Consider the following 16,588-nt stretch of genomic DNA (forward strand, 5'->3'; position numbering starts at 1 on the left):
TACTCTATATCCACCAGATGCCCCTGTCTGCATGCTTTTTGACCCCCATTAAACAATTCTTGTAGATTTGTGAGGCACAATAGCAGCCTTCAACTTCCTGAAGGGAGGTTCCAAAGAGAATGGAGAAAGGCTGTTCACAGTAGTGACAGATGGCAGAACAAGGAGCAATGGTCTCAAGTTACAGTGGGAGAGGTCTAGGTTGGATATTAGGAAAAACTATTTCACTAGGAGGGTGGTGAAGCACTGGAATGGGTTACCTAGGGAGGTGGTGGAATCTCCATCCCTAGTGTTTTTAAGTCTCGGCTTGACAAAGCCCTGGCTGGGTTGATTTAGTTGGGATTGGTCCTGCCTTGGGCAGGGAGCTGGACTTGATGACCTCCTGAGGTCTCTTCCAGCTCTATGATTCTATGATTTCCCTTTTATAAAAAACACATTGACTCTTCCACCAGCAAATTACATTCATCCGTATGTCTGACAATATTCTTCTTTACTAAAATTTCTGCCAGTTTGCTTGCTACTGGAATTGGACATATCAGCCTGTAATTGACAGGATCACGTTTGGAACCCTTTCAAAAATTGGCATCACAGTCATTTGGTATAGAAACTGATTTAGTTGTTAGTTCTGCAGTTTCACATTTTAATTCCTTTTTGAGTCTTTGTTTAGCTGTTCTTAAAATTCTTTTTTGGCCTTCCTAATTATATTTTTACACTTCCTTTTCCAAAGTCTTTCCTATTTTCCTCACTGGGGCTATGTCTAGACTGCAAGCCTCTTTCAAAAGAGGCTTTTTCGAAAGATACTTTCGAAAAAGCCTCTTTCGAAAAAGAGCGTCTAGACTGCAAGTTGTACTTTCGAAAAAGCAGGCCGCTTTTTCGAAAGAAAGCACCCAGACAGTCTGGATGCTCTTTTTCGAAGAAGCCCTGTTTGCATTCAAGAATGCCTTTTTTCGAAAGAGCACTTTCAAAAAAAAGGCGTTCTTCCTCGTCAAATGAGGTTTACCGCCGTCGAAAGAAAAGCCGCGTTCTTTCAATTTAATTTCGAAAGAACACGGCTGTAGTCTAGACTCAGGTGACTTTTTTTGAAAAAAGGCTACTTTTTTCGAAAAAACCCTTGAGTCTGGACGCATTTAACTTCCATTTTTTAAAGGATGCCTTTTTGCCTTTCACTGCTTCTTTTACTTTGTTGTTTAGTGACGATGGCACTATATTGGTTCTGTAACTGAATAGTAAGCAAAGCTCTTACAATCTCATCAAGGATCAGTATAAGGCATAATCAGCAATGCATTATTTAGTGCTTTTTATAGTTATTCTGTCATTCTCATGTAACCAGGCCACATGCCATACTGCAGCCTCTTCCACAAATGCAGACTGCGTTGAGACTTTCTTCCTTGTAAATAGCACTTTGTAGGTTATTTACAGTATTTTAATCCTTCCACCAATACATTGTAGTATCTTCATATCTTTACATACTGTATCTTAACTTTCTACCCTCTTCTCTAAAATAGAGGAGAGTGGTAAGATGTCTCTAGTCAAAGAATTTCTTTGATCCAGCTCCCCTAGTTTTTGGTTTCTTTCCTCTTTTTCACCTTGAGGATGGCTTCATTTGCCCTTTTATTCAGCTTCCCTACTAATTGGATCATGCATTCCTGTATCCCAGTCTGACCCAGTCGTCAGGTACACCTCTGTCTAATTAATCCTTCTGCAGTAGAACCTAATTATTATTAATAATAACACAAAGAGTGCTGGCTCAAGTGCTAGCCCTGGTCAGTCTGTCACATACCTCCTTCCCTTTTCCAACCCAAAGATATTTCTTCTTCCTCACTCTCCCTCCTTTTCTAGAGGCACTAGTAGGTCTCTGTCTCTCCTTACTCTTAGGGAGTTTGTCTTGGATTCTATAGGGCTCATGCATTTTCTACCCACAATATCATATTTGATAGGTAAGGATTGTCACCGTAATTCTGTCTTTACCTGCTGACTGTCACACCAAGGGCAGTCTGTTAGGCTATGCTCATAATGAAACCAAAGTTAAAAGAACATTCAGGTTTCACAGTCAAGCACAGAGTAATTAGGAAATGCCCAAACTAAGGTTGACTATGCAATCTGAACGCAGCCCCTTTAGGTGTAGTTATTAGGAGAGAGACTTCAATTACATCATCACAGACAATTTTCTAAAAAAGGTTCTTTCCTCATTCAGTGTACAGGATAGATCACTGAATGGGCAGCTGGTCAATATTCTCATCCTTATTCAATATGGGTATGTCTACACTACCCCGCTAGTTCGAACTAGCGAGGTAATGTATGCATACCGAACTTGCTAATGAAGCCCGGGATTTGAATTTCCCGGGCTTCATTAGCATAAAGCTGGCGCCGCCATTTTTAAAAGCCGGCTTGTTCGAACCCCGTGCCGCGTGGCTACACGCGGCACGGGCTAGATAGTTCGAACTAGCTAGCTATTCCGAACTATCTGTACGCCTCGTACGAGGCGTACAGATAGTTCGGAATAGCTAGCTAGTTCGAACTATCTAGCCCGTGCCGCGTGTAGCCACGCGGCACGGGGTTCGAACAAGCCGGCTTTTAAAAATGGCGGCGCCAGCTTTATGCTAATGAAGCCCGGGAAATTCAAATCCCGGGCTTCATTAGCAAGTTCGGTATGCATACATTACCCCACTAGTTTGAACTAGCTGGGTAGTGTAGACATACCCTATGTGATTCCCATGGCTTACTTACTGGACACTATTCAAACGTCCTCTGAAGACAGAAATGTTCATTTCCTTGTGAGATTTTTCTAAAGTACTCATCAGTATTGTATTTGAGTGCTTTTTGAACATGAATAAATTTATGTTCACAACACGCTTGTGAAAAAAGGGTGGTATTATTCCCAGTTCACTGATAGGAATCTGAGGCACAGAGAGATTTAGATCAAGGCGTGTAACTTCCAGCGCGTGGGCCACACTTGACTTGACATGGACCAGACACTTTGTTTACTTGAGCAGCCTCAGACACTGATACAAAGCTGCAGTTTACCATTGCCACTTTCCATACAGCTCCCATTGGCCAGGAATGATGAATTGCGAGAGGCTATGCCTATGGGTGCTCAGGTAAACAAAGTGTCTGGCTGCTCACCAGTGTCTAGCCCTGATGAACCATGGCTGGCTGGTGTGCCAGAGGTTTCCCACTCCAATATAAATGAAAAATTCTAACCAGCTCAATCAGCAGATTGAACTGATTTTTGCAGTGTCCTTGGTATTATATAGTACTTTACATGTTCAAAGCACAGCTCCCACACACTTGTGTCGCAGTCATGAGTACTAAACGCTTCTGCAAATTGGGAGTCTCAAGTTAGGCATCCGGAGAATATAGACTGCACACTGAGGGCAAGTCTACACTGGGCAGTTATTTTGAAATAACTTCCCTTATTTTAAAATAACAAGGTGCGCGTCTACACTACCAAGCCTATTATTTTGAAATAATGGACTTGTTATTTTGAAACAGTAACTTCTGCTTGTGAAGAGAAATAAGCTTATTTTGAAATAGTTATTTCAAAATAATTTATTTCAAAATAATTTATTTCAAAATAACCAGGTAGTATAGACATAGCCTTAGTGGCCGCCTATGTAAAGGGTGGTCTGATTTGCTTTCCATCATGTAAGAACTCTATGGCAGATGCAGAGATAGAATCCAGATCTCCAGGGCAGCATTCAACTGCCTAACCATAAGACAATCCTTTATTTTCTTCCTTCACTATATACCTTTCAACAGCAGCAGAAAATGAAGCAGGGAACCCCCAGATGATGCTCTTTTTTCACTACAAAACTCCGATGCATCCCATAGCAGGTCCATCCTGAGTACGGAATGAGATGGGGTCTTTTGTAAAAAATAGAATCACATAGCTAAAAGCTGTGCCATAATGCACATGCACAAGGGATTAAATTAAGGTTTTGGTATTTTTTTGCTACCTTGATGTCCTTTTAATTTAGGTTTGTTGGTTTTTTCCTGTGGAAGAATATATGTATTTATGTCTTGAAAGTTCTTTATGTGCAGCACTGTTCTTCAGTGAGAATGTGGTTTTGATAAAGTTTCATAGATATAAATGAGCTCAGAATCTTGCACAGCTAGTTGCAAAGGCTAACTGATCCTATTAAAATACCCACACCATGTTGTACATAAAGAACTGCATGGGATCTTTTTTTGGGGGAAAAGGCAAAATGCCACATTTATTGGTAATTATATTTATACAATACTGTATCATATGCATACAATATACTATACTCATGCACTCGTACACACACAGACACACAGGCTGTGTCTAGACTGGCCAGTTTTTCCAGAAAACCAGCCGCTTTTCTGGAAAAACTTGCCAGCTGTCTACACTGGCCACTTGAATTTCTGCAAAAGTACTGACAATCTCATGTAAGATTGTCAGTATTCTTGCGGAAATACTATGCTGCTCCCGTTCGGGCAAAAGTCCTTTTGCGCAAAACTTTTGCACAAAAGGGCCAGCGTAGACAGCTCAGATTTGTCTTCCACAAAAAAGCCCCGATCACGAAAACGGTGATCGGGGCTTTTTTGCGGAAAAGTGCGTCTAGATTGGCACGGAAGCTTTTCCGCAAAAAGTGCTTTTGCGGAAAAGCATCCGTGCCAATCTAGATGCTCTGTTCCGAAAATGCTTTTAACGAAAAACTTTTCCATTAAAAGCATTTCCGGAAAATCATGCCAGTCTAGACGTAGCCACACAGACACATACACCCACACCATTTTGTTGTTGCTTAATTACCAACTTGTTGCTCTGCTTAACTTCACTGGCCAGGTGAGTTAGATGGGGGAGGGGAAGAAGCTGGGCCTCTGTTGGTCTGGACCAGTGCTCCAATGTTGACAAGACAAGACCCAGGGTCCAATGCTAGACACATTTATAGGTGGGGCTTCCCTCTCATACAAATCTATGCACGTTAGCTGTGCCAGTTAGTTCTTAATTAAATCTGTGGTACCGTCTTCTGGGTGTTATCCCCAATGCTACCACATTTAACTTCAAAGAGGCTGCTTGCTGTCCATATGTCTGATCATTTCACAATGAGCCCATTTGACAGTTTCTTGGGTTCTTTGGGTTTGACTCCTATTCTTCCACTTTTCAACTGTTGCAACTGTTAATCCTCGGAGGTGCTTGTCTTCCAAGCCTTATCCATTCACATTTTATTCATCAAGAACAAAACCACTTTCAAGTCAAAGGGGTAAGATCTATTCTACTTCTAGTACAAAAACATTTGCTTTACTTTGATTATTCCTAAAGTCTATAATATTATAAAAAGACTTACTACAAAATTTCTATGTTATGAAAGGACTTAATACAAAGATTAAAAAAAACCTTGAGACATTATAAAATAACTCATACAAAGATTTAGCTACATTGTCCCCCTTTTGACCTCTCAAGAACAATTGTTGAGTGGTCACTATTTAAAATTTTCTGTATTTGCTTCATAGCTATGTATTGAGTCATAATTTCAGTTTGTGGTTTCAGTTTGGAATACATCCTTTTCATCCAATAGCACATACAGAGTGTTGGAGCAAACATAACAGTTAAGATTACTAATAAAACAATGTTAGGATGGAAAGCTATATTTAGATCTGTGGACCAAGTAGGTGACCACTCCTTAAACACATCATACCAATGAAGAATGCTTTCATTGTCTTGCTTGGTTAACCACCCTAAGTGTTTCTTCTCTCTGATAGAGAAGAGCCAAAAAGATCTAATGGTCAATATGGGAATGGGCTTATCTTCCATAGCTCTGTCTTCACAGACTGCTGGTGAGCAATTTTAACAACAATATCACCTAGGGTACTTCTACACAGCAACATTATTTTGAAATAACTTAATCTGCGTCCACATAGCAGGCAATTATTTCGACATAATGTTGAAATACTGTCAAGCTGGAGGACTTCTTACTCCGACTCCTGTAACCCTCATTGTACAAGGAGTAAGGGAAGTTGGAGGAAGAGTGCTCTATTTAGAAATAAGCTGTTTTGAAATAAGCTATGCAATTGACGTAGTTGAATTTTTGTAGCTTATTTTGAGTTAAGCCCTGTGGTATAGATGCACCCCTATTAATAAATCCAGCGTAACCAAGCTAAAGACATATTGCATCCAAACATATCTATATGTGTTAAACAATTATTTTGTTCTTGTTTTAATATATGTGCTAATAAAATATTTCCAGATATTATTTAATACATTTTATGTTCCAGTGTTGTTAAGCTGAGATTTGCATTTCAGTTCATTGCAGTTTTACTCCTAATTCCATCTGTATCCTATATAGCAGCCAGGTGGAAATGTTTAGCCACTGCCACATATTCTATGTAACTTTCAGGTTTTCCCAACTCATCTAGACCAAATCCACATTGGCACGTACCTGCTTCTGAATGACTCTGTCTTGCAATTCTGTTAGGGAGTTTAGCTTATTTTTTTATTATCTCTACATTGATAGTATTTGAATTCCTGCTTTAAAACCAATTTCTCCAAATATTTTTGACTATTACAAAATTCCTGAGACAGGTCACATGAAAACTTCACATGTAGCATCCACTTTTCTGTAGGTTTTTTTTTTTTTTACACAAAATGGACCCTTATTTTAAAAAGACAACATATATATGAAGCAGACCAGCAAGAGGAATAACCACACACAGGGCGAACTCTTGCAGTGCTTCACAAACAATCAGAGCAGTGAGGGATCTAACAGCAGACATTATGAATTCCTGCCCTGCCTCATAGAAACTCCACACAGGGATAGCAGCATACAGGGTTAATTCCTTGTGTGCTGAGAGAAAGACAGTAGCATACAAGCTGAACTGCTGTGCTATCTAATAACTCAAAACAGCAAAGCGGTTAAAGGGAGAAAGTAATAGCAATGTGCAGGGTTAACATCTGCTGTGCTGGGAGAGGGGAAAACAGCAAAGGGACATGAGAGCATGCAGTGTAAACTCCTACTTTGCCCACAAGCAAACCAAAAAGGAATGAGACCATGCAGTGTGAACTCCTACCATGCCCACTAGCAATATATCCCATTTTAGATGCCTTTAACGACGTCCAATCCATACCAATTTTTCCTTCTACTAACAATGGGTTTAACAAAACTTTTACTAGACTATTTTGGATTACAAATAATTTAGGCATCCTCATCTTGACTGGGGTGCTGCTTTAAAACACACAATCCCTTGTCCAGGTTTTGGTACAACTGTCTGGAAACCATTGATTCAGGTCACCACTTTAAAAGCCAAGCTTCCTGCTGGAATTTCATTGTTTGTGAACTGAAAGTGGGATGGTTAAGCAGCGCTTCGTGCAGGTCTCAGAAAGCTCTTTTACCGCAAAGAATCCAAACACCATCAAGCTGGATTATTGCAGGTATCCTCCCAGCTCATAATTAAGTTTTGCCCAGAGTGGTTCAATACACATTTTGGGTGCCATTCTTTAGGCTTTTCAGTCTTCATGGCCACCAATCAAATTTAATATTTTTAGTAAGTCATATTGAAAGCATAAAAATGTGTAACACCAGCAGGTGGAACAGGACCTTTAAAACCTCTGGAGCTTAGTGCGTGAGCCTCTATTGCATGAGCTAAAAGCCAGCTCTTCATTAACTTAGGCTTTAGAGCAGGCTCATTATTCTCTCTATGGGTATGTCTAAACTACATCCCTTTTTTGATAAAGGGATGTAAATTAGACATATCAAAATTGTAAATGAAGGCGGGATTTGAATTTCCTGCACTTCATTTACATAATAGCGGCCGTGGCTTTTTTTCGAAAAGCCACTTTACAAAAAAAAAATCGTGGTCAAGACGGGGATCTTTTGACAGAATTGGCCCATTTTGTAAGATCCTGTAACCCTCATTTTTTGTGGTTTACGGTATCTTTCGAAAAAGTTTGCTGTTTTCGAAAGAACTGCGTCTAGACTGCGATTTTACTTTCAAAATGGCACAGGATGTGATTATGCAAATGAAGCACAGGATATTTAAATCTCCGCTTCATTTTCACTTTCGAAGTGCCTCATTTACATCCCTCTTTCGACAGAGGCTATGTAATCTAGATGTAGCCTAAGTGGTCTGAGTGCCGCTTGATGGGACAGTACACCTCCCCCAGAAGGTGTGTTGATTCTAAAAGCCGAATATGGCTCCTTAACTTTTGGTTATTATCCAGTTTAAACTTCTCAGTATTTTCAAGTTTTTCCATCCATACTTCTGAACAGTCTATAGTCTGCACTAGTTTTGTGCAACTGTAACCTTTTGGGAATGACTCACTTCTCATTTTTTCCTGTGTTTATACTGGTATAATTCTGTTGACTTCAGTGGTGTCACTCCTGATTCACTCCTTGATGTAGAACCTCACTTTGAACCTAGTTTTGCTTTCACATATATCAGTGCCAGTTTAGAATACAGGCAGTCCCAGAGTTACGTGGATCCGACTTATGTCGGATCCGCAGTTACGAACGGGGTTTGCTGCCCGTCTCCCTGGTCTGCTGAGACGGGGAGCAAAGCCTCTGAGGACGCCGGCAGTGGGACAGCCGCGGAACGTCTGGGCTGTCCGCTGCCCGCGTGCTCCCCGGCTTTGCTCCCCGTCTCCCTGGTCTGCAGGTCTCCAGCAGACCAGGGAGACGGGGAGCAAAGCCACGGAGGACCCGGGCGGCGGGACCACAGTGCAGCTCGGTCCGCAGCCCGCGTCTCCCTGGTCTGCTGGGGAGGGGCGCAGCTAGTACGTTCCCCTCCCCCCCCCCCAGCAGACCAGGCGTTTCTCCGGACGCCTGTGGTAGAGCAGCTGGGGTGCTGCCGGCTGGTCCCGCAGCGCTGCTCTGGGCGCTACTGGACCAACCCGGCAGCACCCCAGCTGCTCTGCCCCAGGCGTCCTGATTCAGCCGCTGCTGGTCAGTTTCAGCAGCGGCTGAATCAGGACGCCTGGGGCAGAGCAGCTGGGATGCTGGTGGGTTGGTCCAGTAGCGCTGAGGAGTGGCGCTACTGGAGCAACCCAGCAGCACCCCAGCTGCTCTGCCCCAGGCGTCCCCAAGTTGGCCGCTGCTGAAACTGACCTGTGCTGACTACAGGAAGCCCGAGGCAGAGTTGCTCTGCTCCGGGATTCCTGGAATCAGCCGCTGATCAGTTTCAGCAGCAGCTGACTTGGGGACGCCTGGGGTTGTTAAGTTGAATCTGTATGTAAGTCGGAACTGGTGTCCAGATTCAGTCTGTTGAAACTGATCAGAGGCTGATTCCAGGAAGCCCGGGGCAGAGCAACTCTGCCTTGGGCTTCCTGTAGTCAGCTGCTGGTTAGTTTCAGCAGCGGCTGTATCTGGACGCCAGTTCCGACTTACATACAGATTCAACTTAAGAACAAACCTACAGTCCCTATCTTGTACATAACCCGGGGACTGCCTGTAATTCCATTAAAGTCAGAGAACTTAGCTTATTGTAAAATTGGTGTAAAAGAGAAAAAAAATTGCCATGTTGTATGATGTCTGCAATGGTGTTATCCAGAGCAGTGGTAACTAACTTAGAAGTAATGCTGCTCTCTTTTGTGATAAAAAATAGTGGCTTCAAAAATCAATGCACCAGTTAATGTGTGACCTGTTGCCAAAAGTTCTCTCTTACAAACTTAAGCACCTTCTTGTACACGTTGGTATCTGAACTTTTTGCTACCTGAGCATCCAACTTTGGTCTCTCAGATCAACTGGGAAGCTATCAATCCAAAAGACTTCATCTAGTTTGTACCTAGTTTTTGTCTGAAATATTAAAAATTGAGTCTATACCCTATATTGAAGATTGCAAAAAGCAATTGACTCTCTTGTTCCTTTAATATTTATTTTTTACTCAGTAGTGATGTCAACAACCACTGGCGGATTAACCTCTGGGCATCAAGGTCCATGTCCAGGTGCCATGGGCAATTTGGAGCTTCCAAAAAAATGTATGCCCCTGTGCCCTGACCTGGTCCACCTGCTTCTCCCACTGACTCCTTCCAGGTAGCGAGGTCAGGGTACAGGGGCTTGGTCCACCTGCACTCCTGTTGGGAAGTGGGGGAAGCCCCACCTGCCCTAACCTTGCTCTCCAGCAAAAGCACCAGGCAGGTAGATCAGGGCAAGTCCCTGTGCCTTGACCCCAATTCCTGGAAAGAATGCCATGAGGGAAGCAAAGGGGGACTACAGGCCAAAGGAGTGGGAAGGAGGCCTCCCTTGTTCTGATCCAGGGCCCCACAAACCCCTAACCTGCCTCTGCCCACATTGACTTTCAGTATTCAATAAAATATACATGGTCAGTCTCTGTTGTAACACATTCATATACTTTTTCTACTAGTGGAGATTTTATTACTAAAAATTGTGTAAGTTATCATATCTGACCATTTTTATAAATGCAACATTTATAAATGTTTATCCTTTGGCATTTCCCAAGCTGATATGTCAGTGCTCTGAAGAGTCACATCTGGTTTTGGTAGTCACGTAAACGTACCATCACTGTAACTCTTAACAGTCTGATCCCTAAAGACCTATTCTAGAGGAACTTTTCCAAACACAAGGAATGACGCCTCCTCCCCAACAGTCAAGATTATGTTAGAGTCTTGATGAAATGCAATCCCAGTACCAGCCCTTTTAAAAACAAGTGATCTCCATTAATGAGCCCAACCACTTTGCTCTTGATGTTGTGATGAAGCTGGGCTCTCTGCATTGGGTACACAGTCTTCCTTTGATCTTCCTCTGACATCAGTGGGAGTTCCACATTTGAAACTAAATTTTCCTTAAGTAAACTATAATGTGGATATATAAAAGATGCATCCACAATACAAAAGTTCTTGTGATAAATTGCCTGATTCTATTTCACATTACTAATCTGACAGCTGTGATGACACTATCAAACAATGTTCTAATCTGTATAATTTTACAACAAAAAATCTCTACTTTTTTTTAATCTTTGAAACCTGAAAAAAATCAGGTATCTATGAGGTTTTTTTTTCATTAAATGCTGACGGACGCTTTAGTGCAATGGTTTCAAACAGGGAAATGCATACTCTTTGGGGTACGTGAGCTGTCATCGGGCGTAGAGGAGAACAATCTTATAATGGCCAACAATGTGTTTCATTTAGAAAGATTTAACAATCAAATCAAGTTTCATCTCCTTTCAATTAAAAGTGCAGCAGCATTGGTGTATGATTCGTTTCTGCTGTGTGACTGCAAATTAGAAGTTTTCAAACTGTGGGGAGTGCCCTCATAGGGGGGTGCAGAGTAACAGTCAGGGGGTGAACTTTTTCAAAACTTTCTGGGTATGTCTAGACTATAGGGTTATGTCGACAAAAGTTGACTTTTGTCAACAAAACTATACCTGCGTCTACACTGCTGCTGAGTTCTGTCGACATAACATCGACAGAACTCAGCAGTTTTGTCGACAGCTGTAAATCTCATTCTACAAGGAATAACGCCTTTTGTCGACAGAGTTCTATCGACAGAAGGTGCTATTGCATCTACACTGTCCTTTGAGTCCACAATGTAATGTTGACAAAGCGGCTTGCTTTGTCGACAGAACTGGATGTAGTCTAGATGCTCTTGTCGACAGAAGCTTTGTCGACAGTATCTGTCAACGAAACTTCTGTCGACAAAAGCCTGTAGTTTAGACGTACCCTCTGAGCTGAGTGGCCCTCTCTTTGGTTGTGTTCTCCTCCCAGTCCAGACTAGCTGGGTGGCCTGTTGAGCTTAGTCTGGGAATAGAGGTAAATCAATACAAGTATTTTTTTAATTGAAAAGTTAAAAACAACTAGTGCTGTAATTTGCTTTAGTGAATCCATCCTAAAGAGTGCCTTTACCAGCTTGCAGAACCCCTATTTGTGGGAGTTATGACTATGGCTTTTTGACTTTGAAATGAGTTTGGAAATCACAACCTAACAGCAGAGGAGCAACTTTTGCAGATGGACTGCCTTGAGAAGGGAAGACAGCCAACTCTTTTGGCTAGCTGTAGGTAAAAGCATCCAACACGAATAAAATAAATTTAGAGTTCTAGAATAGGTATATTGATAGAGATAGAGATGGAGATAGAGATATATATAATACCACTTTTCATCTTGATGTTATTGATTGAAGTTAATGGGATCTTTGCAATGAGGGATTTGAAAATAAATCCTACAGAAACCCTATGTTATAACATTTAGTTTTCCTAAGATCTGTTCCCTTCACAAATTAGCCAAGCTAGCTTGAATTACTGAAGCACTAAGAGATAATTACAGTATCAATAAAACACATCTATATTATTGTAATTGGTGGAAAATGGCAGAGTCAATTTAGAGACTGTTTATTAATTTATTTACAGTTGATAACTATAGCTGATAAATTAATTTATAAAATTACTCACCAGACTATGAAAAAATACCAATTAGCAACAGATCCAAAATGACTCTTGAAAAATTATTCAAAGGTGGTTTTGGGGCATTTAGAAGACACTGATAGTACTGTAGTGTGTTTAGATTTCATTACTTAGTAAATGTGTGCTGTCCACATCTGTCCCATAAACTTTTCAATTACAAAAAATAAAAAGAGGCTTTAAAGTGAATGCTTACTTAACCAACACTGATCTTTTGGGTGCTTTGAAAAAAATAATTAGAGTCTGAATCCTGCCAACATTTATGCATATGCTTCACTTAAACATGTGGGCTACTGAATTGTGTAAAATTAAGAATGTGTGTAAATACTTTCTGGATTGGGATTATAATAGCTAAGAATATCGCTCTGACATTGACTGGTGTAGGAAGAAGCTTGGCATCTCTCTATGCAGCAAGATTTACATAGGAAAGCATATATATTTCAGAGATGTTATGCTCTGTTCCTGACGGCAAATGTGCTAGCATGGTTCCTGCAGTTGCAGAGAATCTCACTGGTCTTGTAAAAGTTTAAATGAACAGTTAATTTGTTTTAGAGTTGCTAGACTTGACCATCACTGACAATATAGGCAGAGGGCCCAGATTTGAATAGCTATAAGGTATGAATTTCAGTGCACTTAGCCCTGACTCACTCTTAGGAAAGCAAACCAGCTCCTTTTCTTTTCATTTATAGCTCAGACCATTGTGAACATCACTGATACTGCAGTGGAAACAACAGAGTGTGTCAAGGGGCAAGGCGAGGGCTACCGAGGCACCGTGAACACAATATGGAGTGGAGTCCAGTGCCAGCACTGGGACTCCCAGTTTCCTCACCAGCACAACATCATTCCAGAAAATTTCAAGTGCAAGTGAGTAGCACATGCAGGTGTCACAGATTACAGGGCAGAGATCAGTTCCTGCAATTTAGACATTCCTATCACCAAAGGGTATTAAATGACCGGTTGTTACTTTTTTTAATACAGTTATCACCATCATTACTCCAATACTGACATGTTCATTGTTATTTCTGCCATAGGAACATTCAAATATTGCAAGTGTGCGCTATAAATAATTATTTCTCTTTGAAAACAAAAATTATGGGTTATTATGGGTCACTTGATGAATTGGTTCAAGGTTGTCTTTGTTTTTACACACTGAAGACCCTTATTCTGAAAACTCCCATGAGCTTAATTTTGGCCACATGAAATAGACTGATTGACTTCAAAGTCAGACACATGTGTGTTTATAATACTGTGGCCTAAATCCCATTATTATGCCATCACTGTTTTTTGGAGGGAGAACATTGTTTATCTGTAGTTTTGATATTCAGATATAACTAAGTCCTAATGTGTTTTCCCCCTTTTTTATCTAAACAATCTCATTGTGGATAGTTGACACTTATAATATTTTTATGGAGTTAGCTTTTTTTTATTTTGCCTTCTTGTAAATTCTGTTTTCCCCTCATTAGCCCGAGTTCTAACCTTGGCTCTGAGAGGCACTTGCTCTGTGATTTTGGGCAAGACACTTACCTTTCCTGCGTCAGTCCCTTCATTGACCTGGAGCATTATCAAGTTTGTCTAATAATGCATGTTATGTTACTTTAGAGTCACTTGGACATAGCTGCAGAGCTGAAAAGTATTTGCTCCCTGGGTAAGAATATTGGGTTAAAATCACTCACATGTTAACCTTTTGCATTCCTGTTGACTTCAGAATTAGTATTGTCCCTGAATCGCCTGTACAAATCTCAGAGATGGTTGAGCAGGACCTACCTGAGTCTACCTGAAAGACAGTCTTGGGGGCTGTTCCTGCAGTGTTTTCTTAGCCAAACAAGGATTGAGTCTTTGAGTCACTAATATATTAAAAGCAGGCTCCATGTACAGTTCTTTCAATCTCTTGTAAAAATGTAGCTTTGGAACAGCTCACCCTGAAAACAATAAAGGATCTGATGTGCAGTCTTTCCTCATATGAGTAAATATTAATTATGCTAGTAGCCCTAATAAAGTCCATTAAACTGCTTGTATGACTGAGGAAAACCCATGTGAATAATGGTTATGGGATCATGCCTATTTTATTCTACTGTAAGTTATCAATGACTGTGGCAAATTGAAAAATACAGTGGAATGTAAAATTTCAAAGAACATGAGGACATCTTTCAGGAGAATGGAGAATAAAACTTACATTTGAGGAGTTTGGCTATTTAATTCAAGTGTGAGAGATTTTTAAAGAGAGAGTCCCTTGTGGTTAAACTTTTATTCAAAAGGTAACACCTGTGTAAGATTTCAACACAATTTTTTCATATACTCATATTCAGTTTCCTAATTAAATCACTGAGAAACTACAGGACACCATTTCTGTATGCTCTACAGAGCCATTCACAGTATTGAGAATTTTTAATGCTATAGTATGGTTTGCATTTTTTAAAAGTGCTTTTAATAGGTTTCAGGTGTATCTGATGCCATGCAAGAATTTTGTAATCAGAGAAAGCTTTGAAAAAAATGGTGGAGGTTCCCATATGGAAATATACTATATTTAAAATATTATTATACTTGAAGTGAAATCCTATAGCTAGCCAAAACAAAGATCTACTGGAGATGATTCCCTTATTACCACACTCCATTTACAATTAACTTACTTTATTAGTCCCTATTTTCTTATTGTCTCAGACGGATCTCTCTGCACTAAATATTGATCAATAACATATAGACCTCAAAGAGCCTCTATTATTGTTAACTTGTAATAGAAAAGCAGTAGAACACAGCAGTTTTAGGTTATGCCTAATGTAAAATAGCATATTTATTTTTACAGGGATTTAAGAGAGAACTACTGCCGAAATCCAGATGGATCCGAGTCACCTTGGTGTTTTACTACTGACCCAAACATCCGGATTGGTTATTGCTCCCAAATACCTAAATGTGATGTGTTAAGTGAACAAGGTAACTAATATCAAGGAGATAAAATATTTTAAGTTCAAGGTGCCAGACTGACTTTCGTGGAGACTGAAATAACAGATTCTGATTTGTTACACCTATGCAATCCAGAGTGACTCCACGGGCTTCATTTAAAATTCATTGGATTTATAGTGGTGTAAATGGAATCTGAATCTATCTTGGTCCCTCTATTCAGGTAAAAGAAAGCAATAACAAGTGTTCCCTCACCTGATGCCCTATTGCATCATGTCCTCTACTTAACTAACTCAGTACAGTTCTATTGCAAGCAAGGAACTGTGTATTTTACACCAGTTGAAGATCTAGCTCATTGTGTTTCCTCCTTTGAGATGGAGGGATCATCTCTAGATCATTCTCTGTTTTGATCTCTCTACTGAAATTGTCAAAACTACCAAATGTTATGTAAGTTTGGCTGGCTGTTCTAATGTGGAATCCTGACCACTGACAAATGGACTTAGACAATTATATGCAACTCATTGCAAACAGCCTGAATTTTATACAGAATCAGAAAAGTATTCTAAACTGGATGTTTAGCGCTTCATGGAGTTTTATAAATATTTTCACAGTAGCTCTGTTGTACGTGAATTTGATCTTGCAAGGTGTGCATTGTTATCAAAGGGAGTTGACTATATTCAGCATCTTATAGAGAATGCTCAGGCTTTGACTCTATTTTAGTACCTACATCCAGGTAATATTAACTCATCAGAAAAGATTTCGGATTTATTCCATTTATTTTAGCTGGGTTAAGGGGCTTGACAATTTTTTGCATTATGAGGATTAAATTTAGCCTTCTCTTTTTGTGTTTGTTAAAAATAAAGATGTGTGTGTGTGTATCTCCATGGAGTGTGTGTGTGGGGGGGGGGCGGGGGGGCTGTCTAGAATTAGAACATCTCTCTTTATATATAAAAAAACTTTTCCTGTGTAATGACAGAATGATGTCATCATATTACTCTGCATCCTGCAGCACCTCCTTCACTCTCCTTTTTCCCCATTGATTGGCTGCCACACCACAGCCTCCCTCTTCACTCTCCCACCAGCAGCCTGGAAGTGCCCCCCTCGGTGGTGAGGGGGGGAAGTGCAGGGCCCGACAAGGCCTTGGAGCAGGCCTCTTCTCCCCGGCAACTGGGGTGGGGGAGGGAAGCACAAGGCCTGGTGAGGGATCCCTAGAGAAGGGGGTTGGCAATTATAGTGAGATGGGGGCGCAGCCCCATTGTTGACCATTTAAATTAATCATTTAATATATAAAGTCTTTCTTATTTTTACTCCTAAATGTTTGACAGCACAT

The 16,588-nt window shown here is 40.6% G+C and overlaps 1 protein-coding gene across 2 annotated transcripts in view; it reads left to right on the top strand.

Moving 5' to 3' along the window:
- HGF (hepatocyte growth factor) overlaps positions 1-16,588 on the top strand; it is a 73,388-nt gene that overhangs the window by 31,971 nt on the left and 24,829 nt on the right. For both annotated transcript variants that reach the window (XM_075926385.2, XM_075926398.2), the window contains exons 8-9: positions 13,053-13,227; positions 15,164-15,291. In XM_075926385.2, coding sequence (XP_075782500.2) covers positions 13,053-13,227; positions 15,164-15,291 — 303 coding nt within the window. The remainder of the gene's footprint in view (positions 1-13,052; positions 13,228-15,163; positions 15,292-16,588) is intronic.

Source organism: Pelodiscus sinensis, chromosome 1 (genome assembly GCF_052426305.1).
Source record: "Pelodiscus sinensis isolate ZL-2025 chromosome 1, ASM5242630v1, whole genome shotgun sequence".
Lineage (NCBI taxonomy): Eukaryota > Metazoa > Chordata > Testudines > Trionychidae > Pelodiscus > Pelodiscus sinensis.